At 41.8% G+C, this 12,607-nt stretch overlaps 1 protein-coding gene across 1 annotated transcript in view; it reads right to left on the minus strand.

Annotated features, from left to right (window-relative positions):
- FBN2 (fibrillin 2) overlaps positions 1–12,607 on the minus strand; it is a 1,006,102-nt gene that overhangs the window by 381,332 nt on the left and 612,163 nt on the right. The window contains exons 15-16 of the mRNA XM_069227289.1: positions 7,924–8,046; positions 7,097–7,249 (exon numbers count right to left, since the gene is read on the minus strand). Coding sequence (XP_069083390.1) covers positions 7,097–7,249; positions 7,924–8,046 — 276 coding nt within the window. The remainder of the gene's footprint in view (positions 1–7,096; positions 7,250–7,923; positions 8,047–12,607) is intronic.

Here is a 12,607-nt window from a genome sequence, read left to right on the forward strand (position 1 = left end):
GGTCTTGCCATGTTTGTTTCTGTGAAAATCCCAAAAGTTAATGATGTTCTTAAATGGTCCTCACCGCAGTTATTGGTTTCATTGATATCGTTAGCGGGACAACAAGACATTTTGTTGATAACCTTTTACAACAACATTTTTAATCAAGAAGCATGTAAAGGAAGTATTGATTTAGATCGATTCTTAGAAGATTCTTTCCTTCAATTGATGAAGAAAGTAATTCTAATATAGGTTGGGGATATTAATATTACCTTCTGTCCTATAAGAGATAACGCATCAGTTGCATTTCCATTGGATGAATGTGTGGATTGGGTAAATTTCAAACACACTGGAGTGGGGACACTCTGAATATGTTGATTCTGAAACACGATTTAGTAACTTTGAGTGAGGCTCAGTTAAATTCCACCAAGTTGATTTCAACATTTACAGGGGAGGGGCTACAGGAAGTATTATAGATTTCATATTGATATCAGCATATGCCTTCCACCTTGCTTCAAGCCATAAATCTCTGACTAATTATCTTAGTGACCATACCCCTGTGCATATAAAACTAGCACTAAAAACTAGTAAGAATCCTGGAGCCAAGGAGTTCAATATGTCTTATACAAAGAATAAAGGTCCATGGATTAAATGGGCAAAATTGGACCCATTTAGATTGACTCCGAAAATTGTCCAAGCCATCATGGTGTCTATTATGGTGTGCCTAGAAGGAAAACATAGTCATGTTTCTGTTCCAACGGAATTCAAAAGGTTATATAAGTCTATCTTAGGAGTCCTGGTCACCCACAGGCCTATCTTAGAGGTCATCCCACATCGATGGTTTATCACAGCCTGCTCCATGGCTCAGAGACAACTAAAAGTTGTACTTAAATTAACACCACACAACCCTAAAGATGCCCAAAAGGCTGAATATGATTATCAGAGTGTTGTGGGGGAAAGGAAGAGGGAAATAAGGGAAGAGGCATGGGAAGATTTGACAGTGGCTGCCTCGTTAAGGGATAGCACTAGGTTCTGGGAGGTCATAAATCATCCTTTTTCCCTGATTACGACACCCGTAAGGTAGAAGTCATAAGCTTGAAAGCTCAGTGGGTATCCCATTTCACATGTGTTTTCCAACCTACTGAAAGACAGCCACTGCAAACAGGAGATTTAAATAGTTTTTCTCTGATAGATGTAGCCCCAATACCTCTAGAGACCCCTATAAAGGCAACCAAGGTAGTCTTAGCAATAAATAAATCGGCTCACAGAAAGGCGCCTGACCCTGATGCGGTCCGAGTAGATCTTTTTTAATTAAATACCAATTTGTGGGGCCCCATGTTAACAAATGTCTTAAGAAGCGCAGTTGAGGCTGAATTCCTTGAGTCATGGAGACTGACCACCCTCATCCATATCTTTAAAAGGGGAAACAAATTAGCCCCGGTCTGCTACAGGCAAATCTTTTTAATTGACACAACTGCAAATATCCTGAGACAGGTGATTCTGGCCTGACTAGAGACATGGGTGGAAGACAATAAGATATGAACCCCTGTCCTGTGGGGGTTTAGGCCTGGCATAGGCCTGGTAGAGCAAACAATAAACTTACACGTTGAAGGCAAAAGGAGGGCCATTCACATGCCCTTAATTTATCTTTTGAGCACCTTTGATCTAGGCAACAGGAACAGAATAATGCAGAAAATTAGGGTAGAAACAAATTTACTTACCCTAACAAAACGCTTGCATCATGACCTCAAAGTTTTGGTTCAATATGGTCCACAAGGGGGATTATCAACTTAAATAGAGTCCCTGAGAAGCGTGAAAGAGGGATGCATCTTAGCCCCTTTTTTGTTCTTGATCTATATTAGTGGCATTACAGAATACTTATTAGGGGAAGGCGTTGATGCCCCAAAGATAGGGGATCAATCTGTGCCCATACTCTTGAACGCAGATGATACTGTTTTGAATTCTCACACCTCAAATGCATTGCAGAAGCTGTTAGATCATTTTACAGAGTATATGGCGGGCCTGAATTTGAAAGTGAATTACTCAACATCATATACTATGTCATGTTGGCCATTATGCATAAAACGTAAGCACTTAGGAATGGGGAGTTCACTTTTAAAAAGAACAAATGATTTTAACTATTTAGGAATTGTTTTAGCTCATCCCTAAAATGGAAATCACATCTCCATATGAAATCGCAACACATGTGAAGGAATGTGGGGGCCATTTTCTGCTTTGCAAGGACTCTCAACATAAACTTTTGGCAGAAATGATAGCCTTGTAGTAATTCAAATGCATCCCTGCTGCCCTATATTGGGCAGGGGTTCGGGAGTGCCAAAAGTAGACATGCTCCAAAACATAGAAAGCAGACTTACATGCAGGCTGCTTGCAGTACCAAACAATACTGCAAATTATATATGCCATGAAGAGTTGGGCCTACCGTATATAGTTGACCAGATAAATATTGCACCACTCTGGTTATGGATCAACTGGTGGCAAAAACCCAAAGGTGGATTTGGTGAGAGCATGCATGTCAGAATATTTATCCCCAGATAATGTGAGTAAGATACCCTGGCTAATGCATCTAAAATCATATTTTCACAAACTGGGCATTATAGAAATGCTTATGTCTCCTAATCCTATTTTGCCCAATGCTATGGCTATTGTAAAATCTCGCCATGCGGACTACTGTTTGAAGGAAAGGTTATGGTGGGCTTCAAATATGAAAACAGTTGAGTATTATGTGCAAATTTCAACAGTTAAATCCATTGAACGGTAGGGGGATGGACTGAGAATGTAAATTATCGGCTTCATTTAACATATTTTAGATTAAATTTAATCAATTTCTAAGTTGCTTTTCCGACACAGTGTGCTTGGTAGCGTGACCTACCATCATGTCATTGTGATAAGGCCACAAAACAGAGCACATGTCATTTTATTCTATTTTGCCCACAGGGATTAAGCAATTATGGTTAGCAAATGGATTTTTTACAAAAATTAACTATGTGCCACGTACTTTTTAGTTTTATTAGAAATGCATTGGTGATTAGAAACCGCTGTGAGTTTGTAAGCTTTTAATGGATGTTCTAATTTGATTGATGACGTTTGTTTTTATTTCAATACCAATATCCTGGAAATTTTAGGATGTCATTTAATGTTTTACGTTTTTATAGCTTCTTAATGATCAAAATTGCCTTCTTATATTCAACTGTATTTATATTTATAAATATGATGTTTTATACGCATTTTATGGCATACTGCAGAAATAAAGATGTCTTTGACTGGCAGATGCTCGACTGAATGCAAGAAGACCCAGCTATGGATATTGCTTTGGAAAGATACAACACTACTCATACACAAACGTGAAAAGGTGAAACATCCCCAGAGCTTAAGGAAGTCTCCTCTGACTATGAACTGTGCTAGCAGGGGAATTCAAAGTACAGCACTTTCTTCAGGTAGAGAGCATCCAACAAATAGTTTGTACTATTGTCGGCAGATGATGGGTAGTTTCGTTGTGGATAAGCACTATTGCCTAGGTGGATGTCAAGTTCATAATGAAAAGCTAAGTCTTAAAGTGTCTTTTGAACTGCCTCAGGGTTGGTAATAGGATATTTATGTATTTATTTCGGGCCAGAGGTAGCAAAGGGTTTGCGCCTCGCAAACGGCGAAAAACGCCGTTTGCGAGGCGCAAAAGCCTCTCTGCTATGCAGAAATGCATTTTGCGAGTCGGATCCGACTCGCAAAATGCATTTCCGACTCGCAAATAGGAAGGGGTGTTCCCTTCCTATTTGCCACTCGCAATGCTATGCAATTTCATTTGCGCCCGCGAAAGCGGTCGCAAATGAAATCGCTGTTACCATCCACTTGAAGTGGATGGTAACCCATTCGCAAACGGGAAGGGGTCCCCATGGGACCCCTTCCCCTTTGTGAATGATCACAAAAACTATTTTTCAGAGCAGGTAGTGGTCCTATGGACCACTGCCTGCTCTGAAAAATACCGAAACAAAAGGTTTCGGTTTTTTTTTCTAAGTGCAGCTCGTTTTCCTTTAAGGAAAACGGGCTGCAGATAGAAAAAAAAAAACTGCTTTATTAAAAAGCAGTCACGGACATGGTGGTCTGCTGTCTCCAGCAGGCCACCATCCCCGTGAGTGCCCATACTCGCAATGGGGTCGCAAACTGCGACCCACCTCATAAATATTTATGAGGTGGGTCTTTGCGACGCCATTGCGAGTTGCAGAAGGTGTCTGAGACACCTTTCTGCATAGCAAATTGCGACTTGCAATTTGCGAGTCGCACAGACTCGCAAATTGCAAGTCGCAATTTGCTTTTTTCCTACATCTGGCCCTTCGTGTTCTGATATAGCGTAAGTATATGGACATTTGACATCAATCAGGCACTATGCAGTTAACAAATTATCAACTTAAGAACAATCTAATGTTACTTGTAATGTAATGGTATGTTATTTATAGAGTTATAGAGTGCAGCGATTACCAAATGGTTTCCTAGGAATACTATAAACCGTGCCATAGAAGTGAAAAATCAATTACCAAAGTTCAAGACAGAAAGGCAGACAGGTAAAAGGAGAAAAACCTAGGATGATAAGAATCTATATTAATATTTTCCCAGTGCTCTTTACACTTAAAATCTTGACAGCTAATAAATGCTGGAGATGCCAGTATCAAGGCTGTAAAAATCCTCATAATGTATGGTTTTGTCAAACACTACAACTCTAATGGAGGAATAAATGGTCAGACTTTTCTCAAGTGCAATCAATCCAGTTCATACACTAAGCGCTGATTCACAATTTATCTTATATTTCTTGCCTCACCAATCACTTAAGTAGATGTATAGCGACCTTACTGGCTGCACTGGGGAAAACCGATGTACCTACAATAGGAGAATGGCTTACAGAATTTGCCATAATGTCTTTTAACGTACAAACCATTTATATAGTAAATGACAAAGTGCCAGACTTTGACCAGGGACAGGGCCCTTACCATATATGGACTGATGAAGATTAAAGGAACTTCATGGTCTCCTGCTCTCAACGATAACGAAGGGCTGCCAGAGTCATGTTTCATCATAGACATGGTCATTAAGCTGTCTTACCTCGTTTCCAAAACCTACAAAGTGGCCAGGGTCACACAGGACAGAAATGAGGCGCAGGCACAAATTAAATGTGGGCCTGCCCCTTAGCACATTAGATAGCTAAAAAGTGGTCCATATTTGAAAACCTGGTCTGGTTAAACTTTACAGATATGCCGTACAGTGCTTTGCAAACTATGGGAGCATGTATGTGTTTGTGTTTCCTGTAGGCAATGTTTATGGCAATATCAGGGAAACCAACAGTAAAAACTATCCACCCAGCCATAAGAAAGGCCAAACAAGTGGCCCACTCTCTGATCTGTCATACCAGCCCTTAGGGCATTGCCGTATTACCCTACAGTCCCTCCAACCTTGGATGTTACCTATTTGTTCTACTGTTCTATAAGCATTACCTAGGCAACATTATTTTGTGTACTGCTGAAATACTAATGTGTATACAACTGTATGTAGCATGTACTGTCCTAGTTCAATGGAACTAAATGGCTGCTGTAACCTATGTGTACATGCTTTAATTCATCTTTTCACTGCATAATATTGCTTTCCAGTTTAGAATAGTAGTACAGGCATGTAGAGCTTTCTGATAAAAAATGTGATCACTATGCCCTTTATTTATCTACTAGTTTAGCAGATGCCATGGTAGCACATGTGCATTATAATGTCTCTGCCATTGTGGTGGACTACTTGTTTTGCATTATTCTCAGAAGTATCGCCTAAAGAAATCTTCGGAGACCTCTGTACAGAGAATTGCAATTTACTTGTATCAACCATGTTGACTCTGGACAGGAAGGGCTGGTTAGCTTCCTCTGTTTCAGCGTTGGTACTCTGAGTATTAATGCTGCTCAAAGTGCACAAAAAACTCTATCTGTTAGCAAGCCTAACAGTACTCAGTGTTCATTACCTCATTAGATGCCATATCCTGTGGATTCTAGGACCACCTGTTTGATGTGTGTTAAAGATAGCGAAAACTAATTTCCTTTTTTCTCCCTATTACCATTCATCTTCAAAAGCAGGCTATTAATTGCACCATAACTCGATACAACATGACCTTGTACTATCTAATGTTTAAGACACCTAACTCAGAACTAACCTCTTTCCCATCATCCTGGGAACTTTACACCTCCCATTTCAGTCTCCTCTGATATCATGCCCATCTACTCTGCCAGGGACTCTGCGTTTCATTTTATCGTCCATATCTATCTGTTAATCTTCATCACACAAATGTCCTTCCTTGCCACTGCCAGCAATTTAAAACTGGCAATATCAATTCCCACAGCTGCCCCAAAAAATACTGAAAAAGTGTCCTATTCTTATTCACTTGAGATTCACCTCTTCCTCCCCTTCAGATAGTAGGTTGACCAGCTGATAGTACACAAGAGGTCTTGGTGTATATTCTTTCAATTGGTTTTCCAATTAGCCTGTGTTCACATCCCACTACCTCACTTTACCCTTTCAATGCACATACTCAGCATCCTCTTACTACACTCAATCATCCTTTCATGTACTGTCTCCACTTTCAAGTACGATCTCTTCCCACCAGCCTTCGATGTGTGTGCTCGCCAGTTTTCTACTTGACTTTTAAACAGACCTCATGAATCACCCTTCCTCTAAATGTAGAGCTTGGTTCACAAAGCTTTTAATCCTCAGTCACCATAGTTATATATTGGAAACATTTGCAATTTGCTCAATTAATTTAATTAGCATGTAAGCAAATTGCAAAGAATGTGGGCATATCAAATTGCACACATGCATTGGCCCTCTGTACAAAATGTGCGCATGATGCGTGACGTAATGTGAGGAAGAGGTAGATCTCTGCTCATGTCTCATTCACAAGGGAATGCTTACAAGTCTGCGAGTGTCACATGCCACCTTCCAGCATGAGAGTTCCCATCGGGCGTAGGACTCCTGCAATGAACATCATCCTTTGTAGTCTACATTAAAAGACTGGTCACAAAATAGAAGAAAATGGTCAGAGGCATTATAGCTCCACGATCAAATAAATATCAACATTTACCTGAGTTTCTGGAAGGACAAGGTAAGCACGGCTCTCCAAAGCCATAATCCGGACTGGCGCAACAGCATTCGGACTTAGTCACAGCCCCAGGAAAAGGGCGGATGCACACCCCCTTTTTAATTCCTCCATAGCAAGAGCTGCGCATGTGGGTGTCTAGAAGGGGTAGGAGTGAAGGGAAACAGAACCATTACATTCCTGGGGCCGCATAAGCGGGAGTGTTGCTTATCTGGTGTCTGAGAAATGGAACGTGTTGAAGTGCAAAATGTTTATTCAAAGCACAATGCGGGGCTAGAAGTCGAGAGGCTGGAAACACAGTGTATTTTGATGACAAATGAATCATGCAGCATATGAAAAAGTGCATTGAGAAACCACAGAAAAATAAAAACTTCAAAGAAGGATAGTTTCCTAAATGCTTTTGAATGAGGTCACCGTCCATGCAATTACTTTCCCCAATATTGGACCACACATAAAGTAGCTCACAATTTATATAACTTGATTGGCATTGATTCCTTTTGAGTACTAGGAAGCTAAATGTTAGAAATAAAATCCAAAGGCACACAGTGTGTGGTCAAGCCGGCCATGTTAAAATGTGCTTACAATATCCTGAACTACCAAACTCCTAGGGTGTTTCTAATGTGGTAAGGGAGAGTGGTGCTTGTGTGTTTTATTGGAAGTCTGGTCAGTTCATGTACAATGGACTTCATCTAGATTTGGCAACGCATCTATAAAACACAAAGACAGTAACATTTGACAAATGTGTAGTCCTGGTCAAACAACCTAAAACCTTCAACCTCTTTAGACTTTACACAACATAGGAGATTCCTCACCTACACAAACACGGCCGTCTACACCAATCGCAAGGCCCGGTGGGCAGTCACAGCGAAATGATCCTTCTGTGTTTATGCACTGTCCATTCATGCAGATCCCTGGAGTGTGGCATTCATCAATATCTGTTAAGGATGGACAAAACAGTATCACAAAATCAGATAATTTAAACTGGTACAATCTTTTCATGATTAGAACTTTAGACAACCTCACCATCTTGAGCTTCTCTTTGGTTAATATACAGTGCTAGATGTATGAAGCTTTTGTGCATTTGCAAACGGCCCGATTCACAGAATGAGGCCAGTTGTGAACTCAAAAAGGCATTTCCAAATGTACAAAGCTCTAATTGCAATTCGGTAACCTGTTACCAAATTGCAATTTGGTTTTGTGAATCGATGTTTGGGAGGGGCATGTTTAGGGCACCTTTCAAATACTAAGTTGCATTGGTATGTACAAATATTTTGCAACCAAAATGTGGACACAAAGCATTCGCACTTTGCTGCCAACTCCAAGCTGGTGGTAATCTATTCACTAGGCCCTTACCCTTTGAGATTGAAAAATGAAATGCAACCTGTTTCCCTTTAAGGAAAACGGTCTGTGTTTAAAAAAAAAAACTGTTTTATTTAAAAGCAATCACAGACATCTATGGAGGAGGTCTGTTTGCGACCCACTACAAATCGCTAAATGAAACTTAATAAGTTTCATACATTAGACATAGTGATTTCCTAACTGCAAAAATCACAATTAGGAAATCACTATTCTAATCTATGTACACCTAGTCCTAAATTCCTCAAGTATAAATGGGGCACACAGCACTTAGAGATTGGATGTTAGGGGCCAGATGTACCACCATTTCCTTTCGGGACTCGCAATTTGCAAGTCACAAAAGGAAATGTACTAATGTGTCACAGACACATTTAGCGATACCCAATGGGGTCGCAATTGACCTGCCTCACCAATATTCATGAGGCAGGTCGCAATTTGCGATCCATTGGGAATAGGCAATAACACAGGTACGGTGGCCTGCTGGGGACGGCAGACCACAATGGCAGTGTTTGCTTTTAAATGAAGCAACTTTTTTTTTTTAAATGCAGCCCATTTTCCTTAAAGGAAACCGGGATGCGTTTCAAAAAAGAAAAAGGAAATGTTTCTGTTTTATTTTTTAAGAGTAGTCAGCGCTCTGTGGGATCACTGCCTGCTCTTAAAAAGCATTTTTGCTACTATTCACAAAGAGGAAGGGGTCCCCTAGTGGCCCCTTCCTGTTTGCGACTGGCTTACTACCTACTTGAAGTAGTTAGTAAACTTCAATTTCTTAGCAACCACATTCCGGTTGCAAAACTGTCGTACGTCCCCCTGTGACTCTTATTAGGAAGGGACACCCTTGGCATGCCCCTGCCAAATAGCGACTCGCAAACCCTGTTTTTGAGAGTTGGTAGTAGGGTACTGACTCACAAAATAGGATTTGTACATGCTAGAGACCGTTTTAGAAGTCAAAAATGGGTCGAATCTCCATTTGTGACTGCTAAAAACAGTTGTACATATGGCCCTAGATGTGCAACGCATTTTACAGTTGAAAATGCTCCGTTGTGTTGGGGAATAGTCAGTGGTTCATGGGACATGTTCATATGCGACTCTAAATAGATACCACCCATATTCAAATCAATCTTGGTCCTGTTTGGTTAAGAACAATATAGCCTAACCTACCAGGTCAGATCCCTTCAAATGGGAGCACAAGTAATCCCAGACCGTTCCAGCCTGCTTAAGGTTCTTTAGTGAGCTATAGTTAGTCCTATGTCACAGTGAGCACTGAGCCATATCTGGACAAATCCTTCACTCTTAGTTTGTCTACTACAGCAAACAACAAAAAACTGGAAGAAATGCTTGAAATAATTTCCATTACTGGCGATCTCAGTGGCCATCTAATGTGAGATTGTACCTAGCGGTTAAACAGCACTCTCAGTACACAGCTTCATAGAATCCAGAGGACAGCTACACCCTAAAGCCAAAAAAGAACCAACAAAGGAAAGAAAGCAGAGGCCCCAGAATTCCCAACGAGTCATGACAGAAGCACCAGTACCAAACACAAATGAAGATAAAACACCGCCCAATGACTAATGATAGAGAACCCGATCAAAAGAAAAACAGATGTTCGTGAGAAAGAGAAAGTAAGAGAGACATGGCTAGGCAGGGCAATAAATGTATGCACTGTAGAAAATGCAATAGGGAAATATGCCACTGTGACATAAAAGAAAAGTGAAGCTTTGAAATAACACAATGTGTGAAGCAAAAAGGATAGCAGCCAGAACCAGGGACAAAAACTGAGGCATATGGTGCCACACCACAGAACAAAACAACCAGGCTAACTATCAAACAATAAATGTGAGACGAGCCAGGGAAAGAATGCTAAACAATTGGACAAACATAATAAGTGTGTGTCCAATAGCAATGCTGGGTGTCCATCCAGCAACCAAGATGGGCAACATACAAATGTGCATCATGTAAACTCATAAAACACTGGGACAATCAACACACAAGCCACCACAGATGGCAGCACCACCCCACCTATCAGCAACTAGCTGGCTCAGGAGAAGATGGAGAAATATCACCGAAAACAGCAATGGTAGCGCTGGTCAAAAAAAAGATTAGGAAAATGTCCAGACGAGTTGGAGAAAACAGAGCTCCACAAAAAGGCTTCTGAAAACAAATAGGTATGACCCTTGGACCAATTGTTTTTGCCAGTACTGTTTGGGGGTGAGGTGGTGGATTGTATTGAGGAAAGCACATGAGTGAGAAAGCAACATGAAGAATGGAGCCAGGTTGTGTTTTCTGGTGGGGAAACACATGACAGAGATAGCAACACAGATCACAGGGGTGCAGGTTATGGGGGAGGGGAGGAGCATGAGGAAAGGAGAAAGAAGGAGCTTTGGTTGTTTTCAGGTGGTAGAGAAGCACTCAAGGGAAAGGACAACATGGAGCTCAGAGGTGGAATTTACAGGGAGGAAACACATGGCAGGACACAGCAACACAGAGCATGCAGGTGTTGTCAAGGGGGGAGAAGTGCACAAGGGAGAGAGTACAAAAGTCACAGGAGAATGGGGGAAGGACACAAAGGACAGAGCAACAGAGTGCAGGGGTAATGGGTTTGCTGGAGGGAAGCATACAAGGGAGAGGGCAACATAGAGCATAAAGATGTTTTGCAGGAAAGAAACACACAAGGGAGCGAGAAACATGGAACATGGTACAGACATGTTTTGCAGGGGAAATGCACAACAAAGACAGCAATATAAAGCATGGGTGGGGGAATCACATAAGGGAGAGAGAAACCTGGAGCATGGGGTAGGGCGTATTATGGGGGGGGGGGGCAAAAGCACACAAGGGAGAAAACTCAACTACCCTCTCATAGAGTGCTTGACCAGAAAACAAAAAATATGAGTAGCAAAAGGATACAAGTCAGCCAAAGGATGGTATAGAAGCTGTGCTCAAGCTGTGCGCCAGGGGAGGGAAAACAAAGGTTGAACTAGATAGAACAAGGAAAGACACTGAATAAGATGCAAGCAAAACATTGAGGCAATAAAGACAACCAATGGTAAGCAATGGGCAGGCTATAGACCCATTGTTAGTTCGCAATAGGTCTTTCACAACCAGACAGCTTGCATTGTCTGTTAAGCGAGACATAAAAAGTGGGCAAACAAAGCATGAAAGAACAGGTCAGAATGACCTGTTCCCAGGAACAAACTACTACTTGAATAACGGAGAGAAGCAGCAGAGATCCAGCGAATCATGACACAAGTCTTACAACCCAACACCCAATTGAGGCCAGGGCAAAGGCTCCTCAAATCACAGTCACAAGGAAAACCTGGGAACCTTTATACCCACCTAACCCTGAAATGCAGTGGCAATCATCACTGCCAGTGGAAGGTTCAATGAGAAGTGTGAACTTAAAGGTGCAATGGAGTCTGGGTGGGGACTGTGCCCAGCAGAGCAAACCTGCTGCAAGCATATTGGGCCAGAAGCCACAAGAACACCCCATAGTGGCTCCAAACAGCTCTTATGGAAGACTGGAACTGGTATGAGCAGCACCACAGCCAACGCCCAATGCACCAAGCAACCCCAACGGAATCAGCAGCAATGCACAATCAGGCACAGACTCCAAATGACAGTACAGGAGGAGGGTGGTCATACCGAGAAGCAAAAAGGGCAAGGAGGTGGGCACCAAGGCTCACCACTGTCCATGGGAGGCACATTGTTGCGACCATCAGGAAATATACCAGGACTCAGGAACCACCTGTGCAACTAGCACTGAGGAGAAGAACCACATCCACCACCAATACAAGAGAACTACTTGACCCAGGATTTGAAAACCTTATCAAACAGCATTAGAAGACTATTAAAAGTGAGATAAAAGTATATAACGCCGTTGGAAGCTAGCCCATGAGTGATACCCGGATGAGCCCTCTCAACATTCAGGCACTGGAAGAAGCACCAATGGAACGGGAAGTCAGGATCTCAACTCCACCTGTAATGTCAATATCAATGTCCGTAGCCAAGCTACGAAGGCCCATCGTGTAAGAAATAAAGCGCCTAATAGGAGGAAAAAGAGGCATGTCTGTACCAGGATACAATCAGTGAGGCAACCTGAGGAGACCAGAGGAACAGCAAGTACCCTGCGAACAGACACCACCACTT

The sequence above is a fragment of the Pleurodeles waltl genome, chromosome 1_1 (assembly GCF_031143425.1).
Source record: "Pleurodeles waltl isolate 20211129_DDA chromosome 1_1, aPleWal1.hap1.20221129, whole genome shotgun sequence".
Classification (NCBI taxonomy): Eukaryota; Metazoa; Chordata; class Amphibia; order Caudata; family Salamandridae; genus Pleurodeles; species Pleurodeles waltl.